General features: G+C 35.9%; 1 protein-coding gene across 1 annotated transcript; it reads right to left on the reverse strand.

Annotated features, from left to right (window-relative positions):
* Positions 1–1789: 1789 nt before the first annotated feature.
* LOC132268319 (maltose excess protein 1-like, chloroplastic) lies at positions 1790–13862 on the reverse strand. Its single transcript, XM_059769165.1, has 9 exons — positions 13174–13862; positions 12895–13056; positions 12416–12706; positions 12203–12292; positions 6964–7065; positions 6752–6870; positions 2916–2978; positions 2746–2807; positions 1790–2197 (listed from the first exon to the last, which is right to left on the reverse strand). Exons 1-9 carry the CDS (start codon positions 13465–13467, stop codon positions 2115–2117), a joined length of 1266 nt encoding a protein of 421 aa, XP_059625148.1. The 5' UTR covers positions 13468–13862; the 3' UTR covers positions 1790–2114.
* Positions 13863–23012: the final 9150 nt, after the last annotated feature.

Genomic DNA, 23012 nt, shown 5'->3' on the forward strand with positions numbered 1-23012 from the left:
TTTTCTAACCAAATATCATGAAAAAAAAAAAAAAAAATTGAGATTACCGTATAAATTTAATCTTGCATCAATATTTCAAATTTTAATTGAGATTAACAATAAAAATAAATAAAAAAAACACAATCACAAAATAACCAAAACATAACTCAATAATGTTAAATACGAACTTAAATAGCATACATCAAACATTAACAGTGATCAGATTCAATTGCACAAATTATCGGGGGAGATCCACCCAAAACGGGTGTGTGTGTGAGAGAGAGAGAGAAATTACCTCAAACCCTAGATTCGTCCTTGAATTAAATTGTGAAGGAGAGAGAGAGAGATATAACATAGGTCTGACTTCATTTCACACCAAATAGAATTGGTCATCAGAGAGAAACAAAGTGAAGAAGACCTCCATGTTCGCTGATGTTATGTGCTGAGATGTGTGGCCTACCTTGAGCTGTTACAGAGAGGGGGAGAGAGAGAGAGAGCACTTGAGTTTCATGGAGTGAGGGTTAGGGCAGAGAGAGAGAACACTTGAGCTTCACGAGTCTGGCACGAATGGAATGTGAAAAGATGATTAGGGCTTAAAAATAGATAAATGTAGAAAAGGGCATTTTAGGCAACACATAAAATAGGAAGAATGGTATTTTAGACAACAGAAATATGAAACAGTATTTTTCCATGTGCCACCTCAGCTTTTGGGTCAAACACATTTTAGAGAAATATAGGACTTTGACTCAGCCTCTAAGTAAATATGGTGCTCTAACCCCATTTATATGTAATAATCCCAATCTTTTAAGAGAGAGCGATGAGGGGCAAAATAGGAATAAAAAGGTAAAATTGGATTTTTAACTTTACAGATCACTTTAAAGGTAAAAAGTGATCATAGGGACTTATTTGTATATTTTTAAAATATTATGAACTGAAATAAAGATTTTCAAAAAAGAGGAACTGTGCACATAACCTATATTAGAACAGGGTTTTCTACACTTAACCCTAAAATAAAATAAGGACAAAGTTATTTAAGAAAGTTTGTTTGTTGTTATTCTATGCCAATGGAACTTTCTATACTTCTGCTTTTACTTTTGTCAAAAGCTCCATCACACAATTCCTACAACCAAAACTGTGCCTTTCGCTATCACCTCACACAACCACAAGGGCTGAAATGGAGCATATTCAAAGTAAAGTCATTGTATTCGAGCTAATTTCTTCTTTTTTCGTGAATTCAAATTAAGATTCATATTTTAGCATCATGATATACCAACGTAATATTAAAAATAATAATAACAAAATACAACATGTTTATTTTTAATCAAATCTGAAGTTAACTCAATCCATTTCAAATTTATCCAAATCAATTTTGAAGTTAACTCAATCCATTTCAAATTTATCCAAATCCAAATCCAAATCCGTAACAAATCTAACATACGTGTGTATGTGTGTGTGTATATATATATATATAATTTATTTTTAAATTTGATTCAAAATTAAGATAAAAATCTTTAAAGTGAATTTCGAATAAGATGGGATCTAAAATCAAACTTCACTTCATTTCAAGCCTTAAGTCAGAGAGGAGTAATGTTTTGAAATAAAAGTGGTTCTAACATGTGAAACACCAACACTTAATTAATTAATAAAGACAAATGAAACCAATTCCAATAGTATTGGACAAGCCGACCAAGATTGGAGGTGGGGAGAATCTGCTGAAAGAATATGAAGTGGTAATAGCAAATGGAATGGAGGACAAATAGTGAAAAAACAAACCTATTCGTTTCATGTTAAACGTCAAAAAGGATCAAGATAAGGAAACAATTCTCAAACAGCAACACATTTGAGACATTATTATTTATTATTAAAAGATGATAATAAACAGCAAATTTTCTGGACATAAATGTCCATACAGAATCTCGAGTTAACACAGAATCATTGCATTATAAACCCTTAATTTCCTAATGGAGGTGCTCATTTGAGTGTGATTAGTTGACAGATTCTCGAGTTACAATGCCAAACAAGCACCAGCAGCTTGCAATGTCAAACAAGCAATATCAGCTTCCTGTTGTAAAGGAGAATAGTATGCATTTCGCGGGAGCAATGTCGGCAGCATCAGGAGCACTTTGCTAGTGATATTAAGTTCCGTAAACCAACTCCTTTAAAGATCTTAATGGTGAGGTGTATCCATAAACTTTATGGTCTCTCCAAAGAGCAAATCCTGTTAGACAAAAACAGATATCTTATTGATCTGCTCCTCAAAAGGAAAATCTGAAATTCACTAATAAAGAAGTAATCATTAGACGTTTTTTCGTGTATTAACATACACCCAAGTGTAAGCATAAGTTATTTCTCCACCAATCAATAACTTTGTAGAACTAAATATTCTTCTAATGCTTATGATACAAACCAAAATCAAATTAACCAATAATTTAGAGATGTCTCGTCATCATCACACTTATTCTAATATCACTACGAGAAAAACGAGTTCATGAATCAAACAACTACCTATAATCAATATACTTGATATTTTGAAAACATGACAAGTACAGTAAAAAATAATCCAAAGTTGAATTTGAAAAGGACAAACTGTATTGATAGTTTAAGGCGTGAAAATTTAAAAAGGACAAAACTGTATTGATAGTTTAAGGCATGAAAAAATAACCAGTGTAAGCTGGTAGTCCATATATATATGTATATATACCCAATTTACAATTACCAAGAGGATTTAGTTATAGTACTACGGAGAAATGGAAATAGAAATATGACCTATCCAGATGCACAACCCAGCCGTGGATGCCAAGAAGAATTCCCTGCTAATACTGTTAAACCTGAGTCCAGGACAACACAATCCAGTTAAGAAGATATAAGGTCACTGCTCAAGAGAAAGTTGGCAAATGCAACTGCAGATGGTGACTTATCAATCATAAATAGCTTACCAGTACAAGCATATAAGGTTGCCCCATCCATAAAAAATAGATGCCCAAGTTGAACCAGTGAACCTACAATCAACAACCAGCCATTGTTTTCCAGATATATCATTATCAGCAGGACAATAACCGAAGGCACTACTTAAAATAGCACCAACTACAACCTCAAAACAGGTCTTCGTTATGACCAAAATTTCCTTTACTGGGGGCGATTTGAGTAATAATAAGATTATAAGGTCCTTTTTATTTATTTATTTTTTCAAAAAAAAAAACCAAAATAATGAATACAAAACTGTAAATGTTGTTTAAAAAATATATATACACAAGAAATACAAGCCATCAGACAAACCTATTGTAAGTTGTGTAAATGTGGTAAGATAAACATGCAAAATTGAGTGTGGGGCAGCTGCCCCCACTGGATCCAATGGGGCAGGACCATTGATTATAACCTACTCACACAAAGATGCTAAAAATTTGTCCACATTGAAAACTTGCTTAAAGTCTGGTGACTGTCAAATAATTATTACTTCATTGATTGAAGTAATATCCATATGCTTATATACAATATAAATATCACTTCCTCCAACTCAACCCAACTAAATCATTTTTTTCAACTATTTCAAGGTGACTACATGAACCTAGTTCTCCATTCTGCTCCAAAGTCATAACATCAGTCAAACCACATAATCATCCTTGCCTTTATCTTATAAAGATTGGATCCGCCACATAAATTCTCTTTTACCATCCATTTCTATTCCAAGTAAATCATCCTATTACCCTTAAAATTATTCAATTTTCATCACTTCATCCCATTTTTAATCAGCCTTTTTGTCTTCTACCCTATATGCAAAATAGTATTCCTTTCTTCGCCGAGTGTACATTGTATATGTCAATACCACCTAAAGTTCCTTTAAATAAATGTCTGTTTTCTAATGTTTTATCAAGAAGTGGGTCACTTCTAATTTCTTCCTAATACATTCATTATTTATCATATTTGTTGTATTTATCATATATGTTTTAGTCACTTCTATCATCCATCTCACCATTCTTATTACAGATACATGTATGTTTGCTTCATATTCATTTTTTAACACCCAACACTTAGCTCCGTAATTATATCAATGATTCAGTTTACACAAACATAATTTGCATAAAGGGCCATTAAGCTTTCATCGTCAAGTAACTTGGAGTATTAAATTGATTAGAGGATGCTAATAACATTAACAGAGAACAAATCAGGGATGAGAAAAAGAGTTCTGGAGTTTTTCTCAAGACTGACCTCAACATCACACACCACACAACACACACATACAGAGAGACGATGGGAAGGGGTTGAGCAAATAAGACAGCTTACTTGCTCCCTTCTTCTCAATCTGACATTCTTCTTTCAATTTTTCTTCAAGCTTTGACATTTTATAAGATATAAGTAACTCTATATATGCATTCATGGAATATTGAAAGGTAGATATTGCTAATGTTACTAGATAAGAGGGAAGCTTGTAAAACACAATAACTACATTTCTACCAAAAAAACTAGGGTTAATTTCACTGACACGCCCTCAGGTTTGGCCAGATACAACTCTGAAACAACTTTCGAAAATTAGTATCACTTAGGTCCAATTTTACTTTTCCGTCACTAACACCGTTAAAAATGTGCGAAAAGACAAATCTACCCTTATTTTAAAATTCATTTTAAGCTAAAAAATCAACAAATTGAAAAAGACAGCATTACCCCCAATAGTTTCTCTCTCTAAAATATATGTGTGTAGATATATATATACAGATAGGCTCAGCGGTGGCCTTCAACGACGTCGACTACGACGACAACGGCAACGAGGACGATGGCGACGACGGCGACGGCGACGGAAGTACTCCAAAGATGACAAAGACCAGCAACGATTCCGACTAGGTTTATCTGAAACAATCATTCCCACAAACAAACCCAAATCGACATCGACACCGTCAAAATCGCAGTTGATGGGGCCACCACCACCCCCCCACACCGGCGCTGCTACCACCACCAGCCCCAACCCCCACGTCGTGCCTCGCTATCAGGTCTCCACAACCTCTCCTTTATCTATATATACATACACACAGTTTTATATATATATATATATGGATTCTTGAGAATTTCTCAATTGGGTTTATTTATTCATTTTTTTTGGTTATAAATTCCGATAAAATGGGAAACAAAAATAGATTAGATAGTCAATGCATACGAGGAATATGTAAACAACGTGGCAGGAAATAATGGGCCTCCACCGCCGGCGTGGTCCAGAGAGTTTGCGACAATGTGAAGGAAAAGAGAAATATCAGATAAAAATGGGAAACAAAAATATCAGATAAAAGAGAAAATATCAGATAAAATGGGAAACAAAAATAGATTAGATAGCTAGTGCATACAAGGAATATGTAAACAACGTTGCAGGGAATAATGGGCCTCCACCGCCGGCATGTGCGTGAGAGAAATTGAGTGGTTTGGTTTTTAAATTACATAAACACCCAAAATTGTTATGAGGTGGCATATTTTAGTGAGGGTACTTTTGTACAATAGCTTTTCTATTTATATATATATATAATATAATATAATTGTAAATTGCAAAGCATATAGGGATAATTTAGTCTTTTAATCTAGTTTTGTAGGTTAAAGAACTCCTGTGACAAAGTCAAAGGGTATTTTAGTTAATTTACATGATGTCAGAGCTCTGCATGTGACGGTTGGGGTGTGAATGAAAAACGGAACAAACATTTACAGTATGAGTGATAGTAATTTTCGAAAATTGTTTTAGTGTGATATTTGGTCAAACCTGGGAGGGTGTCAGTGAAATTAACCCAAAAACTCTAAGCCCAGAAACCAATAGATTCATATATATAGTTCTCAAATTCAACGAATTTGAGAACTATAAAATAACAACATCCAACAGAGCACTAAACAAATTTCTTTGTAGTAACTATCATGATAGCTAATTATTTTAGAAAGAAGTGGGTCACTGCTAATTTCTCCCCAACACATTCATTATTTATCATATCTGTTTTAGTCACTTCTATCATCCATCTCACCATTCTTATTACAGATACATGTATGTGTAATTCATATTCATTTTTTAACACCCAACACTTAGCTCCGTAATTATATCAATGATTCAGTTTGCACAAACATAATTTGCATCAACGGCCATTAAGCTTTCATCGTCAAGTAACTTGGAGTGTTAATTGATTAGAGGATGCTAATAACATTAACAGAGAACAAATCAGGGATGAGAAAAAGAGTTCTGGAGATTTTCTCAAGTAAGACCTCAACATCACACACCACAAACACACACACATACAGAGAGACGATGGGAAGGGTTGAGCAAATAAGACAGCTTACTTGCTCCCTTCTTCTCAATCTGACATTCCTCTTTCAATTTTTCTTCAAGCTTTGACATTCTACAAGATATAAGTAACTCTATATATGCATTCATGGAATATTGAAAGGTAGATATTGCTAATGTTACTCAATAAGAGGGAAGCTTGTAAAACACAATAACTACATTTCTACCAAAAAATTAAGCCCAGAAACCAATAGATTCATATACCTCGCCAGCAAATTCAACTATAAAATAACATCCAACAGAGCACTAAACATATTTCTTTGTAGTAACTATCATGATAGCTAATTATTTTAGAAAGACAGAGTCCATTAGAGGGTGCAGGGAGCTAGTATGCAAGATCAGTTCTGATGAAATGTTTCAAATCTTAAAATAATAAGGCAAGCATTTAACAACATCTCAAGGATGTCAAGCTAAACTAGACCTATAATCCTTAATATAAAAGAGAGAGGACAAAAGGGGAAAAAAGCATACCACATCAAATCCCGAATAAAGAGTGCACGTGGGATCATAAGTCCATTCCCAATCATGGCAAGAAGCATTGAGAAAGCAGATAAACCTTTGATGTTATCAGGATTCAGGAAATTTGTCCACTGAACAGAAAGCACGTAACTTGTAAGAGAAATCATGTCAAACAGATGTTTTAAATTTCATATTTAAAATCCCAGGAGCACAATGCAGATTACCATTTGTGCAACAGGCATCCACATGAAGAGAAGTGTCGCAGTCCATCCAGATATTGACCTAACAAATTTGACACCTTTCTCTGGAAGTTTGCCAATTCGTGCCTGCAAAATTTAGCATCTGCAGGTTAAGAAAAGTGCTGGAACCAACACCCTTTCTAAAATTAAGTTTTCAACGACAAAAAGAAAGAAGAGAAAGAAAGAATTTAACAAACAAGAATTGTTTTCTTGGCTGATAAATAAAATACATTAAAGAGTGCTCAAACGGAGGGCGCGCCCTTATACAACTGCACAAAAGCCAAAGAAACCACTAAGCTCACAGACTATCCATAAAATCTACGAAGTCCTCCATAGATTTACAAAGCCACCCTTTAACCCAAAAAATTAGAGAACTCAAAATGGAATGTTTCAACACCCAAATAAGAGCCTCCTCCCCATCAACAGATCTCCTATCCCTCTCCCTCCACAAGCCCCACCACAACAAAGGGGTCACTTTCCAAGCATCTCGGGCTTGACTACCCACTATACAACCACTCCAAGCCTTGGGCATGTTCCGTAGAATTTGACAAAAAACCCAGTGAACACCATAGATAGAAAAGAACATGGACAAAACTTCTATATCCACCGGACAGTGCAAAAGGAGATGATACACCAATTCCTCATCCCTCTTGCACATGCAACAAAGCTACAGGGCGGAAAGTTGTGTACTTGGGTTCCTTCCCTCATTAAGAAATACCATCGAAACAAGTAAGAAAGAAAAGATAGCAATAGCACCATAGCCAGCACAAGCTATTAGATTTGCCCCGCCGGGCTATAGTTTGGCATCCCTGCTACGAAGAGATACGGAATGCTCGGTTACACCAATTCACAACAATCATGAGTATTTTTCTTAGATTGTTGATCTTCAAGATCCTCCCCAAAGCTGGTGTCCACCCCCCAAGAAAAAAATAAACACCTAAAAAGTTTGTATGCCAAATAGACTTCCAGGGGAAAGGGAACCCTGAGATTACCTCCTATAAAATGATCTCAACTTGAAGCCCCCATGTCTAGAACCCGCCAAATACCACTCATCACCCCCCAACCCATCCACGTGCTGAGAATACAATAAAGCAAAAAACCTCAATGATCTCTTCCAATTCCCAATGCTTGAAATGCCGCTCAAAGTCTCAAACTTTCCCAATTCTTGAAATGCCCCTCAAGCTGAATGTCCCAAGTCACCCTCCTATTATCATGCTAATACTGAGCTACTATGAATTTATAACACTTTCTCATCTTGTTTGATGCAATATAATACCAAATCCTGATAGTCAATTACTTCGACGTGTCAACTTGCAACTGTTTATTCCGTCTCTTGTGTTTGTTTGTTCATGCTCTGCTGCTTTGGCTAGTTCTCCTCATTGTAAGTCAAAGCAATGTTTGCCACATCTTATGGGCCTCTAATGCAAATTACTTCATCCAAGTTTGGTAAACTATGGTAAGTGATTTAATGAGGATCAGGTGATCACAAATAGGGAGTCCATGAGTATGTTCCTATCCATTCAAAGTAAACTCACAATTGAAGTCGATTGGAATACCTGATCGTTCTGCTACAGGAAAGGAGGAACAAGAATGTGGTACCGCATTTACTTTCAGACATGGTGTGGTAGGGGTAGTCATAAGTAGATTACACAGTTTGCCATTTCTAATTAGGAGAGTGATCTTATCTTAATAAGTGCTTGAGTAATTTACATAATAAGATTAAATGAACCAGTTCGTATTTAATTCCATATAATTTGTTATATTAGGGTATAATTTTTTTTATTTATTTAAATTATTGGTGTGAAATGTTCTTTCCTTAAATCTTTTCTTAAGAAACTATCATGTTAGATTTTGAATTTTTTATTCCTTTTTTCTTCACTCACTACTTAAAATTTAAGAAATTTACAGAAGAATGGGATAAAATTGTATTAATTGCATAAACTTAATGTTACGAAGCAAAAGTGCATTACTGGTTGGAACAAGTGATCCACAAAGTAAATAGTATGGGTACAAGTTATCTCTCATAGCTGTGTCAGAGACAACTCTTAATTGAAAAATTACTTAGATTCCTACAGGTTTATAGTTCAGTTTCAAAGCTGTTGGAACCACATACAATCTTACAAATGCAAAATACCAACCATGTATACAATTTAATGATGAATGTTTAAAAATTTGGCATCTATTGTTTTAAGTTTGAAAAGACTAAATTCATCAATGTATACAAGGAATGGAACTCCATGAACTTAATAGTCGAAAGTATAAATTAAAAACTCAATATGGAGAAAGTAGAAACCAAATATAGTTTTATGTACTTGATTGATGTTGAAGTGATATTGATAGCTTTGAGACTTTCTAAGTTTCTAATTGAGACGTAGTAATTATGCAGTATATCAATTAATACAAATTAGAAAAATACATTAAATATATAATTAAATCATATTAGCAGTTTCATTTTTGTAATGAATCATTTATAGCACCAAGTGGCCCATATACCCAATGGAAATACAACAGATCTCCCTCACTTGGACTAGAATCACCCAAAAATAGAAAAGCTATCCAAAGAAGAAAAGAAAAATACACACAGCTCCTTTTGATTAAACCAGATTCTCACCCATGACACCCAAAGCCTAACTTCACTATGGAATAGTAGTGAATTTGGAGTGCCAATGCTATGTTTATGGATATAGAAATAGATTTTGAATGATATACAAGAGACCTACTTGGGCTAACGAGATAGCTAATAATGCATTTGAGGAAGCTATCATCAACAGACTAAAAGTTATGCAAAATAAGTGAATCTATGGTTCTATCAAGTGAGGATTTACTTAATATGCATAGTCATTTCCCCTTTCCTTTGAAAATGCGTCTTAAATGTTTTATTCTAGTATGTGTGTGGATATATTTTCCTCATCCTCCAAGAAAAAGAAAAAATTAAAAAGAAAAGCGAATTAGTAACAGGAGTTGCCTGGCTAAAGTAGCCTTACCAGAAAGTTGCCCAAACTCACAAGGAAAATTAATTAATGAGCTCAGAGTTATGCCGCATATAGCTTTGTAAATGTGCCAACCTAATGCCACACACAAGGACACTAACACAAACTAAAGTTGAAAGAAAATCCATAAAGCAACCTACTCTTTTAGAGAGCTAGTAAAAATAGTAGATCTACAGAAAATTCCATTTTTGAACTCACACCATGCATCTATGGCTGAACCAACATTTTCCAGCTCAATGAGGTCTGACTGTACACTTCTCGAGTCACAAAGTGAGTCTTCCCCACAGACAAACCTCTTCAATGGAAATCCTCTCTGCGCACTGCACCCTGATGCTGCTAGTGCTCGGGAGCAGGTCCTGGAGCTACTATGTCGTGGTATGCTGCCATCTTTTGGTTATGCTGGTCATCAGAATATAGGTTCATCAATGTTCCCCCTCACTGTTTACACCTTGGCATATCTTAAAAAAGAGAGGCACTACTTGACCCTCAACATGACATGTTCCAAAATAATGTGGCAGCATCCTATTGGATCACCCAAACTAATACATGGTAGCCTTTCTGGGCATCCAATGGGCCTTGACAATGTTATGCCAAAGATGCCTCACGGCCTTCTAGCCATCTAGTGTCGTGCCCTTCCAAGTGCCACCAATGCTCATCTACCTACTGTGTCATATATAATTGACAGGGACACATGAGTACACCACTTGCCTCCACCAATATATTATAAATTGGCCTTTTACTTTTCACAATAATAGGTGAGGATTGACCCTTGGGCACACTTCATATAAAGCATGACAATTTCTCAAGGGTTAAGAACAACCCAGAGAAACGTCAATCTCTTCAAATCAAAACCATTCCCAAAGGGCAAAGGTGACCCCGCTAACTACCACTCTCTCTTTCTCCTAATATGATAGTCTTGGCTTCCACCTGGACCTCTATCATCTAATCTTTATTCCATTTCACCCATAAGAATCCACAATGATGAATGCTTGGAGTTCAATAATTTAAAGATCAATTGAGATTAAACTCATTTTTTCCCTTCATCTGTGAGTTCAACATTTATAAGGATTGCACCACTACGAAAATAGAGTGAAGCTCCAAGTCTAAGAAATCCTAAACTCTTGAAATGTTCCATTTGTGAGATACCTAGAGAACTATAAAAGAAAAAAGAAGAGAAATAAACTACAGTAGTTGTAAAGCAAATTTCTACTCTGCCTTTTACCTTTTCGTTTCTGAATTAGTAGATCCAAACGTCCGGGTTATGAATGTGTTTCTTTACTCCTATTCATTAGCATCTAGCAATGAAAAAATCCATTTGACTTCTAATGCTTTTAACTTCAAAAATTCGTGGTTGAATGACTAAAAATCTTCATACCCTCCTTGAAAGTAAAAAGACTTAAGCTCTTCTACTTCTTCTATAGGATTAGATTTGTCAAAACCAGAAGAAGTGCATAAAATGCAAGATCTCCTCGTACAAAATTGAAATATCTCGTACTTGCGGCTATATAGAACTTATACATGCATTTCCCCAAACAGTATATGATCAATTCGTTCCTCCTCTTCACCAATTTTTGAATCAAACAGAACTGGCCATACAAGTATTTGAGCTCAAACTATCTGCTGATTTGAGCCAACCATGACAATCATTACTTTGGCTTACTGGGAAACTAAATGAATGTTTAAATAATTAGAAAATGAGAATATGAGTTTATGCATTATAAAGGTAGCAAGAAAACAGTAAAGATACCACATTCTGGCAGTGGATCATTCAATCATTATTTTCTGAGTCTTATATGTTCGGGTAAACTCCTCACTGAATCATTATCTGATTCATGGTTGGAAAAATAGATATTACAACCAATGCATAATTCCTAAGTTGATGCTACGATTTTGGAACACATTGATGTTTGGAATGAAAACAATAATAAGATTGTGAAGACAACAACAGATCTTAGGAAGTGGTGACTGTTGACACACATATTATCCATATGTTGGCATCTTCCAACTGTCAATCTGCATAGAACCAAACCACAACTTTGACATTAATATTCTAATATTTTACCCATAACTGAGAATTCTATCGTTTTAGGCTGCTTGATCACACGGTTATTTTTAATCATAATTTTTCTCTCCTTTATATAACAGTTTTTTAACAATGAGAACTCTGTATGACATGATTATAACTAAGCAATCCTTTATCAATAATATCCCTAATAGCAAAATCATAAGCTTACCATAACAACAGCAACCACGGCTACAATGAAGGATATCACTGCTGGCAAAATACTGTTTGGAATATAAGGGACAAATGTCGACCACATAACCTGGATTTTGCTCCACAAACAGAAAAAAAGCGAAGATCAGAGACAGAGCAAATAGAATTTAGGAATAAGGGGGTGCGTGAGTTTAAAATATAAAATATATATAGAGAGAGAGAGAGAGATTACTTGGGGAAGAGCAGAGAGGCCTGCAACAGTGATGAAATCTTCCCAAAAGGACCAAATTCGATGATTAAGCAAATCGAAGTAATTCATAAAATTCAAAACGAGACCAGACGCGACCACTATAGAAGTTATAATGAATTGAAGGAGAGGCATGGCTTCAGCCATAGCAAGCTGAGTGATGACCACATATATAGATACCACTCCCAATGTCTGCACCACTACCACTTCCTTCTCCTTCTTGTTGGCAAAATAAGATAGTAAGGAAAGATTTCCAAGCAAACCAGTGAACATCCCCTGCATCACCACAATCCTTATAGTATAGTGATCAATTGGATTAATTTAGGAGATTTATCTAGGTTAGTGGGTCTCAAAAATTCAAGTAATTAAGATAGTAATATACATGTATATATGTATATATACATATGAGAAAATCAAATAATTGCAAAAATGAAATGGTGGGGTTGAAATTAATTAATAATTACCAGCCACGGAACAGCAAAAAGTGCAGACTTATTCCCAGCTAGAAGATTACGGGCATTGAGTATGATCTGAGGCATCTGCAAAACCAGAAATGGAATGTTTGCAGCTGCGGAGAACTTTGCCGTCATCGAATCCCATTGATCCAATTTGGAAATCTTCTTCTTCTTCAATTTTCAAAATTTTCAACGACAATCAAATAAAATGCACCAATCAATCAATCAATCAGTAGTGCAAGTGTGTGTGTATATATATAGCATATGATCTGATATACATATATCTACCTCTTCCTCCTGGTGTTGATGATGAATTGGAAGAGGGACATTGGAGTCAAGGGCATGAATGGGTTTGAGCAGTAACCTAGGGTGATGTGGTGAGTGTTGCCCGACGAAGAAGAGCAATTTATTGAAATGGGTTTTATTTGATTTGTAAATGTAATCGAAATTATGGGGCTTCAGAAGAAGGGTATGCGAAGCGTGCGTGTATGGGTAATTATTATTAAATCCAGAAGAAGAAGACGGCCTAGGTAGCCGTAGGGTAGGTGCCCTGTGTAACAAGGGCAGTAGAGACTCCGCCATTGCTGATAACTTCACTTGTAGGACTCTGTATATAATATATATGTGTGTGTGTATATGTGTATTGTCGATGAAGGTGGAACTTAAACCGTTTAATGATACGGAATTTACGCGGGTGCTGCTAAGTGGAGATACTATAGATTGGGGCTGTGTGATATGAGTGAATCTGGGGACAACACGTGACCTCCCTCTTCAATCACATATAAGGAAGGATTTTGCAAGGAAGGGAAGGGGGAGGAGACAATTGTTTGGGGATCTGCGTGAGCTAGTTCAGATATTTAATACACTACTATTGCCATTGCAAAGAAAGAAGAGCCCATTTCAGTGAACAAATGAATTGCAGTTGCAGCAACTAGTATGATACTCCTAGTATTAGTATTTGAATAAATATATAATGGACTCACTCCGATTACATGAACACCATGCGCTCTCTCGACTTCCTTTGTCCACTCATCTTTGCCCAGTCCATTTATTCTCAAATCATGTTGTTGTTGTCCACCCAAATCACACCCGCAATATATATATATATATATATATATATATATTGGCGAAATTGCTACATTTTCGCTACACTTTGTCCAACGCTACTCATCTCACATTATTGTCCACGGCTTAGAGTTTTAACAACACTGTAGCTACTCCTGTGTGTGTACACACAAATTTTTAATCTGAATAATAAAAAACAAAATATGGACAAATAAAATATTTATTAATTTAGAAAATTGAGTACAATCCTCTCTAATAATATTCCTTACAAAGAAGACAGTCCTCAGATTCGATCTTCTTTTTTTGGTTAGTTGGATCCAAGGGCTGCACGAGATTAATCTTGAATCACCTAAAATTTGGATGAAGATCGGCACGATTTGATGTGCTTGTTGTTGATCACCGTGGAATTTGATGAATAACAGAACGATTTGATGTGCTTGGTGTTCTTCGTCTTTGGGTTTGGATGTTGGGGCAGAGTTTCTGTATTTCTCTCTGAAATTCTGAATTCTGAATTTGTGTCTGAATTTCTAAACTTCTGAATTCTGAATTTGTGTCTGAATTTCAGAACTTCAGAATTCTGAATTTGTATCATTTGTTGAATTTAAGGAAGAACGGCACGTCTTTGGATGTGCTTGTTATTCTTCATCTTTAGAGAGGAGAGAATTTGTTGAATTTGGTGAAGAACGACACGACTTTGGATGTGCTTGGTATTCTTCGCCTTCAGGTTTGCCCTCGGGATTTCTGGCCCTTTGGATTTCTGATTCTCTCAATTTCTGGACCTTCTGGATTTCTGGATTTCTAAGTCTCTAGATTTCTGGACTCTGAATTTGTGTGTGAATTTCTCGACTTCTAAATTCTGAATTTGTGTCTGAATTTCTGAATTTCTGAATTCTGAATTTGTGTCCTTTGTTGAATTTGAGAAAGAATGGCATGTCTTTGGATGTGCTTGTTGTTCTTCGTCTTCAGAGGGAGAGAATTTGTTGAATTTGGTGAAGAATGGCACAACTTTGGATGTGCTTGGTATTCTTCGCCTTCAGGATTGCTCTCTGGATTTCTCTCAATTTCTGGACCTTCTGGATTTCCGAGTCTCTGGATTTCTGGATTCTGAATTTGTGTTCCTTCCTTTTTCCTCCAGGCCTCTATTTATAGGCTTCTTGGGTTGATAGGATGATGACACATGTCATCTCCTGATAAGGATAAAATTATAACTGGGCTGAGCCGGTTATATTATGATAATTAACCTTAAAAATAATTATTCCAAATATATTTTATTAGGAATAATTATTTGTTTATTTAACCATCTGGGCTAGGCTAATTAAATAATTTAAGTAGACCAAGCTTGGACCAATTAAATAACTTAATTAAACATTAAGCCCATATTTAATAGGTCCATTTGTCAAAACCAAAGCCCACTAAAATTTTAGTGTCTACAAATTGCCCCCACCTCGAGTCCCAAGTTTGATATGACTTGTTTCCTTTTTCAAATGGGACTTGAAATATCCAACTTTCCTTTGTTTTTTTTTTTTTTTTTGTCCCATTTCCTATCCAACTTTGGATGGTAAGATTTCCTCTTTTGCTTTTCTATCCAACTTTGGATAGGAATTTTACTTTCCTATTTGAACTGAATTATACAAATCCTAGTACAAACAGAAGATATTTTGTTACCTATATATACCACCAATGTTATAGGTTTTACCATTAATTGTAACGTCTCTAAAGACTTGTTAGATTGCAGTCTCTGCTTAAATAATCGGTATGATATTTCTCTTCTTCTTGTTTTCACGTTTTTTCTCACTTTTATTTTCACGATTTTATTTTCCTTCTTTTTTTTTTTCTTTCATTTTTTTTTCTTTTTTTTTTTTCACTACTTTTTTTTTTTTTTTCCTTTCCTCGTTTTTTTTTTCCACGACTTTTTTTCTCTCTTTTTTTTTTTTTCCTCCTTTTTTTTTTTCCACCACTTTTCCTTTTTTTTTTTTTTCTTTTTTTTTTTCACGAATTTTTTTTTCTTTTTTTTTTTTCCTTTTTTCTCACGTTTGTCTTTTTTTTTTTCTACTTTTTTTTTTTCCCCAAAAAGGACACCACAACTCACACCCATGGAGCTCAAGTTGTTGAAGTTTCTGGTAGCTGCAGTTGGGTCGAACAGATTGAAGCTTTGTCGGACTTGTTTTATCTCTGAAACTTGCCAGAGCTTCTCACCAAATTTTTTTTTTCGCCGAAACTGAGTTTCCTAAATGAGCCTGCTGGATCTTTTGGGTCTGTTAATGGTGGTTAATCCCAATTCTGAACTGAAGCTCGCCGGGGTTCATCGTGTCTAAACTTCTGGGTTTCGTCGGTCTTCATTGATGGAGTTCTTTAGTGCTACCACTGATTTACGCACTACCCCGACGTGAACTTTATCGTCGTTCTATTTATTTATTTATTTTTTAATACAGGACTTCCTAAGAATCAGTTCTCCTGTTACGAATCCAAAAACGACATAGAAGTTGTTCCATGCAGTCGACTTCGACTCACTTCTCGGTCGCAATGCCATTCATATGTCTGATCCTGACAATGAACATTGTTCTTCTCTTTGGACACGCATTCAAATGCCTGATCCCGACAATGAACATTGTTCTTCTCATTGGACATGCAAGGCTATAGGCAACCTTACCAACTTTGGTCTTGATCAGATTAATGAAGAATCCATTGTCTCGGAAGCCTTGATATTAATTCTCCACTTCATGAGAGAATAGTTGAGGAAAACCAGTTTTCACTCTTTGGTCTCAACATTCAAGCGAAGAAAGTATCATGGAGTATTCCCTGTATACTTTCTGCTGAATTGCCACACACCGAACTATATTGGGAGTAGTTAGAAGATGTCTTGGCGCGTTTCCATGACTTTCTATCAAAACAACAACTATATGGTGCTCTATTCGCCTCCCTATTTTCATATGATCGCCATGAAGATGTATTCAAAACATTCCTTGAATGTTGGTGCCCAGCCACTCATATTCTTCATGGTTCTATCGGCGAGCTATCTTCATATGATCACCATGGAGATGTATTCAAAGCATTCCTCAAATGTTGGTGCCTAGCCACTAAAATTCTTCATGGTTCTATCGGCGAGCAAATTTTTTTCTTCGACACCTTAGTAGAAAGCCAAAGATCTTTTTCAGTAATACCTCGGCGGCAAGCAGAATTTTTCTTCAACGACACCTCAACGGAAAGCCAAATTTCTCTTTCAGCAATATCTTGGTAGCGAGCAGAATTATTTTTTTTCTTCAACGACACCTCAACGGAAAGCCAAATTTCTCTTTCAACAATACATCGGCGGTGAGCAAATATTTTTTAGCAATACCTCAATGGAAAGCCAAAATTTTCTTTCAGTTACACCTCGGCGGCGAGCAGAAGTTTTTTTTTTTTTTTTTTCTTTCAATGACACATCAGTGGCGAGTCAAAATTTTGTTGCAACAACACCTTGGTGATGAATCGGATTCGTTAGCGATGCCTTGGCGGCAAACAAAATATCTCTTTCAGCAATACCTCGGCGATGAGCAGAATTTTTCTAAGCAGCTACAGTATGGCGACGAACCAATTTATTTCTTCGCAACTACACTTTGCTAGACCAAAATTTCCTTTGTAGCTACAATTATGGCGATGGATCAAAATTCTTCTTTGCAGCTACATTTTGGCGGTGGGCCAAATTTCTTCCTTACAGCTACAATTTGGCGATGGACCAAAATTTTCTTTGCAACTATACTTTGGTGGCATGCCAAGTTGACAGGTGTGATAAGCACTTTTGATATCACATGATGAGTGACAACATCTTAAAAGCAAGCCAAGTTGAAAATTTGTGACGAGCGACAACAATATTTTGACAGTAAGCCAAGTTGATTAATTGCTACTAGTCCTTTTGATATCCTGTGACGAGCACACTTTGCCATTTTGCATACTCTGAACATTTTTTTTTTTTTTGGGAGACAGTTTAAACTCGTATAAAGGAGTTCTTGATTTTTTTGTTTGTCAGGTAAACAGTTTAAACTCGTGTCAAGGAGTGTCATTTTTTTTTTTGAGACAATTTAAACTCGTATAAAAGAGTTCTTGATTTTTTTTTCAAATAGACAGTTTAAACTCGTGTCAAGGAGTTTTTGATTTGATTTTTTTTTTTCAGGTAGCCAGTTTATACTAGTGTCAAGGAGTGTCATTTTTTTTTTTTTTTTTTTTTTTTTTTGGAGACATTTTAAACTCGTATCAAAGAGTTCTTGATTTTTTTTTCTTCAGGCGGACAATTTATACTCTTGCCAATAAGTGTTTTTTTTTTTTTTTTTTTTTTTTTTTTTTCAGGTAGACAGTTTAAACTCGTATCAATGAGTATCAAATTTTTTTTTTTTTGGGAGATAGTTTAAACTCGTATTAAGGAGTTCTTGATTTTTTTTTCAAGTAGATAGTTTATACTCATGTCAAGGAGTTCTTGATTTTTTTTTTCTTCAGGTAGACAGTTTAAACTCGTGTCAAGGAGTGCTTGATTGTTTTTTCTTCAGTTTAAACTCATGTCAAGGAGTTCTTGATTTTTTTTTCCTTCAGGTAGATAGTTTAAACTCGTGTCAAGGAGTATCATTTTTTTTTTTGGGAGACAGTTTTAACTCGTATCAAGGAGTTCTTAATATATATATATATATATATATATATTTTTTCAGGTAGACAGTTTAAACTCGTATCAAGGAATGTCATTTTTTTTATTTTTTTTTTATTTTTCAGGTAGACAGTTTAAACTCATGTCAAGGAGTGTCATTAATAGTTTAGGCTCGCATCTAGGAGCATTTTAACTTTAATAATTGTCTTCAACTTTGCAAGAATCAGACGACAATCCAAGCTTATATTGGAGGGCACAGACTATCTCGTCGTCACTTTGAGAATTTTCTTCTTGGTTTCCTTCACTTAATGCCCCCTGTGATTTTGCACTTTCAGTTCAAGTCATTTTGTAGCATGGTGCGTTTCTTGATGCAAGTCTTTCGCGATGATGCTTATAATGAAAGATGAAGCTATTTCGTCATCTGAGTTAGGAAGTATATTGTTTTCTTCTTCGGACTCACTTCTCTTATCTTCTTGAAGGTTGTCGGGTATATCAGGAACATCTTCCCTAACACCATGATTTTAAGCTCTATGTTGTGGGCTCGAGTAACAAGTTCTTCAAATATGCGAGGCTTAATCCCTTGTAGGATGTAAAGAAGCTCCCAGCGCATACCTTGCATACATGCTTCAACTGTAGAAATTTCAGGCAAACGATCCTTACAGTCAAGACTTAGAGCTCGCCAACGATTGATGTAGTTAACCACGGGTTCACCCTTTATCTGTTTTGTGTTTGTAAGCTCCAGCATATTTACAGTACGACGAGTGTTGTAGAAACGGTTGAGAAATTCTCGTTCCATCTGCTCCCAACTGTCAATACCTCTAGCTTTGAGGTCTGTGTACCAATCAAATGCTTTCCCTTTGAGGGAATGAACGAATTGCTTGACAAGGAGATCTCAATTTGTACCAGCATTGCCACAAGTTTCTACAAAATGTACGACATGTTGCTTGGGATTACCTTTTCCGTCAAATTGTTGAAGCTTTGGAGGTTGATACGCAACCGACATTTTTAAGATGTCAATTCTTTCTGTGTAAGGCTTTGAGTACATGTGATCACTTTAACGAATGCCACTATATTGTTCTCTTATGCAATTCACTATCATGCCTTAAAGTTGTTGGACAGAAAGTGAGGTGACGGAGGCAACATCAATTGTTAGATTGGCGGACACATCATTTTGATCATCAATTGGAGTGTTCTCTGGCATAGAATTAGAATGAGAAATTTGGCCTTTGCTTGACTCAGCATTGTCGTCATGCAATTTTAACTTTTCTGTCAGTGAGGCAATTTTCAGATCTTGCTCCTTGAGAGAGTGTTAAAATCTTTCAATTGCACGAGCCATAGTCATCAATTGCTCTTCGTACGAGGTAGTACTCGTCATCATGACTGGCATAGTGATGGAGTCAGAGATAATCTTTGGCCTTGGGTGGACCAGCCTTGAACTTGAACTTGAACTTGAACTTGTGACTGGAGCAACCTTTAAGGTTGTAGGAACCTTCCTCCTTACCCCCAGCGAGGTGGAACTTGAACTTGTGACTGGAGCAACCTTTGAGGTTATAGAAACCTTCCTCCTTGCCCCCAGCGAGGTGAAGGCGGTATGAGTTTGAGTTGTTACTTTGACAGATTTGGCAGAATTGACTCTCATTGCATCGTGCTGTCTTTTGGTAGGAACGGATGATTTGGCCATGCTCCACATCATTGAACTTGCAGAGGTGTTTGTACCACTTAACGAAGTTGCAACCTTCTTGCCACCTTTTGTGATGGTATTGATGTCGTCCGTCATGACCGCGATTTCTTTGATGGTATTCTTGCTCTTCGTCTTAATCTTATTGGAAATCATAGAATCTGACGATGAATTTGTTGAGGATTTGATGTAGGAGAAAGAGATGAGAGGCAGAGGAGGTCCCACCGGGCGTGCCAGAAATTTGTACACACAAATTTTGTAATCTGAATAATAAGAAACAAAATATAAGCAAATAAAATATTTATTAAATTGGAAAAATTGAGTACAATCCTCTGTAATACTATTCTTTACAAAGAAGACAGTCCTCTGATTCGATCTCCTTTTTTTGGTTGGTTGGATCCAAGGGCTACACGAGCTTGATCTTGAATCACCTGGAATTTGGATGAAGAACGGCACGATTTGATGTGCTTGTTGTTGATCACCGTGGAATTTGATGAAGAACGGCATGATTTGATGTGCTTGGTGTTCTTCGTCTTTGGGTTTGGATGTTGGAGCAAAGTTTTTGTGTTTCTCTCTGAATTTCTGAACTTCTGAATTCTAAATTTGTATCTGAATTTCTGAACTTCTGAATTCTGAATTTGTGTCATTTGTTGAATTTATGGAAAACGACACGTCTTTGGATGTGCTTGTTGTTCTTCGTCTTCAGAGAGGAGAGAATTTGTTGAATTTGGTGAAGAATGGCACGACTTTAGATATGCTTGGTATTCTTCACCTTCAAGTTTGCCCTCGGGATTTCTGGCCCTCTGGATTTCTGATTCTCTCAATTTCTGGACCTTCTGGATTTTTGAGTCTCTAGATTTCTGGACTCTGAATTTGTGTGTGAATTTCTCGACTTCTAAATTCTGAATTTGTGTCTGAATTTCTGAACTTCTAAATTCTGAATTTGTGTCCTTTGTTGAATTTGAGGAAGAATGGCATGTCTTTGGATGTGCTTGTTGTTCTTTGCCTTCAGAGAGGAGAGAATTTGTTGAATTTGGTGAAGAATGGCACGACTTTGGATGTGATTGGTATTCTTCGCCTTTAGGATTGCCCTCTGGATTTCTGATTCTCTCAATTTCTGGACCTTCTGGATTTCCTAGTCTTTGGATTTCTGGACTCTGAATTTGTGTCCCTTCCTTCTTCCTCCAGGCCTCTATTTATAAGGATAAAATAATAACTGGGCTGGGACTGTTAGATTATGATAATTATCCTTAAAAATAATTATTCTAAATATATTTTATTATGAATAATTATCTGTTTATTTAACCATTTGGGCTGGGCTAATTAAATAATTTAAGTGGACCAAGCTTGGGCCAATTAAATAACTTAATTAAACATTAGGCCCATATTTAATGGATCCATTTGTCAAAACCAAAGCCCACTAAAATTTTAGCGTCCACAGTGCGGCACCAAGACGTTGCTTCTACCCTCACAAGTACTTGGTCAGCCTAACTCTCGTGCCCACCTTAGCCAACGCACTTCCCTTGTGAGCTTACTAGTGTTGTAGTGGTCGTCGCCCTCACCTTACTTAGCTTGCACACTCACACGCACTAAGGCACTTACGTTGGTAAGGAAAAAACACTTCTATTACTTCAAAGAATGTTTTGTACAAAGCTAGCTCTGAAACTCTCTAGGCTCTCAAAACTCACTCCAAGACTTGATGGCTACAAAATGAAGTCCTACTTCTATTTATAGGCATCTCCATCCCTAATGGACGGCTAGGACGCATTCTAACTGACGGTGGAGATCGATTCTCTAGAATCTTCTCCCATCTTCTTCACACTTCCATATATATTTACAAGTATTTACAAGATTCTAGAACTCTCCATACCACTCCACACAATTTTGGAGAACTCTAGAACCTTCCACACACTTCTACAATATCCTATACATTTCTACACATATCTATAATCTTCCACACGACTCTAGACATCTCCGGAAGACTCTAACATCTCCCATGTCATGTAGTCGTCAACTCAGCACCTGCGTGGCCTAACCTCTATAGGCGGGGCATGACATTACACTTATTATTACAAAAAAAAAAAGAAAGAAAGAGAGAAAGGTTTTTAATGTTGTAAATACTCCAGCATAATAATAGTGTTAAAATCGAAAACATGCAAGAAAAAGTCAAAAGTGATTGAGGTACCGGTGTGGTACCGATCGGAAGGGCTCCGACAATCAAGTTAGACACTTGATTGGCAATCAAGAAGAGGGGTCATTTCTAGGGTTTTTTTTTTTTTTTTTTTTTTTTTTTTTTTTTTTTTTTGTGTGTACCTCTTAGGTCGAACGCCCCCCAAACAAATTAACTACAAAGTATAACATAGTGAACATATATGAATTCATTTCCACTATTAAATTTGACCCATTTTACTTTACTTATTTTTATTTTTATTCATAGGATCCACTTGCTAGACAAAACCAACAAGTGGATGTTATTTCATAACAATGTTCAGCCTTTAGCTCAAGTACTTCAAGCACGTGGGTGGTGTTCAAAGTATGAGCAACACTTTACAACAGTGTATGGCCTGAAGGTGTGCACTGGATAAACAAACCCAATCACTTTATTATATCGGACTATAATCACATGTGATCTATTTATACTCACTCATTTTGCAGTCACTTTTTGGTCACAATCACATTACTTTTCATACATATATATATATATATAAGGTTAATTAAGTGCAAAAAACTTCCCTCTATTATCGATATAGTGCAAAAAGGTCCATGTACGAT

The sequence above is a fragment of the Cornus florida genome, unplaced genomic scaffold (genome assembly GCF_030987335.1).
Source record: "Cornus florida cultivar Cherokee Brave unplaced genomic scaffold, ASM3098733v1 CherokeeBrave_3.0.0_Hap2_Chr08, whole genome shotgun sequence".
Taxonomy (NCBI): Eukaryota; Viridiplantae; Streptophyta; class Magnoliopsida; order Cornales; family Cornaceae; genus Cornus; species Cornus florida.

Excerpts from the sequence above, each read along its gene's own strand:
- LOC132268319 (XM_059769165.1), bottom strand. The coding sequence starts at position 13,467 with ATGGCGGAGTCTCTACTGCCCTTGTTACACAGGGCACCTACCCTACGG. Across the intron at positions 7,066-12,202 it reads CCGTGGTTGCTGTTGTTATG|GCACGAATTGGCAAACTTCC; the intron begins GTAAGCTTATGA and ends TAAATTTTGCAG. Across the intron at positions 6,871-6,963 it reads GGATGCCTGTTGCACAAATG|TGGACAAATTTCCTGAATCC; the intron begins GTAATCTGCATT and ends CTTTCTGTTCAG.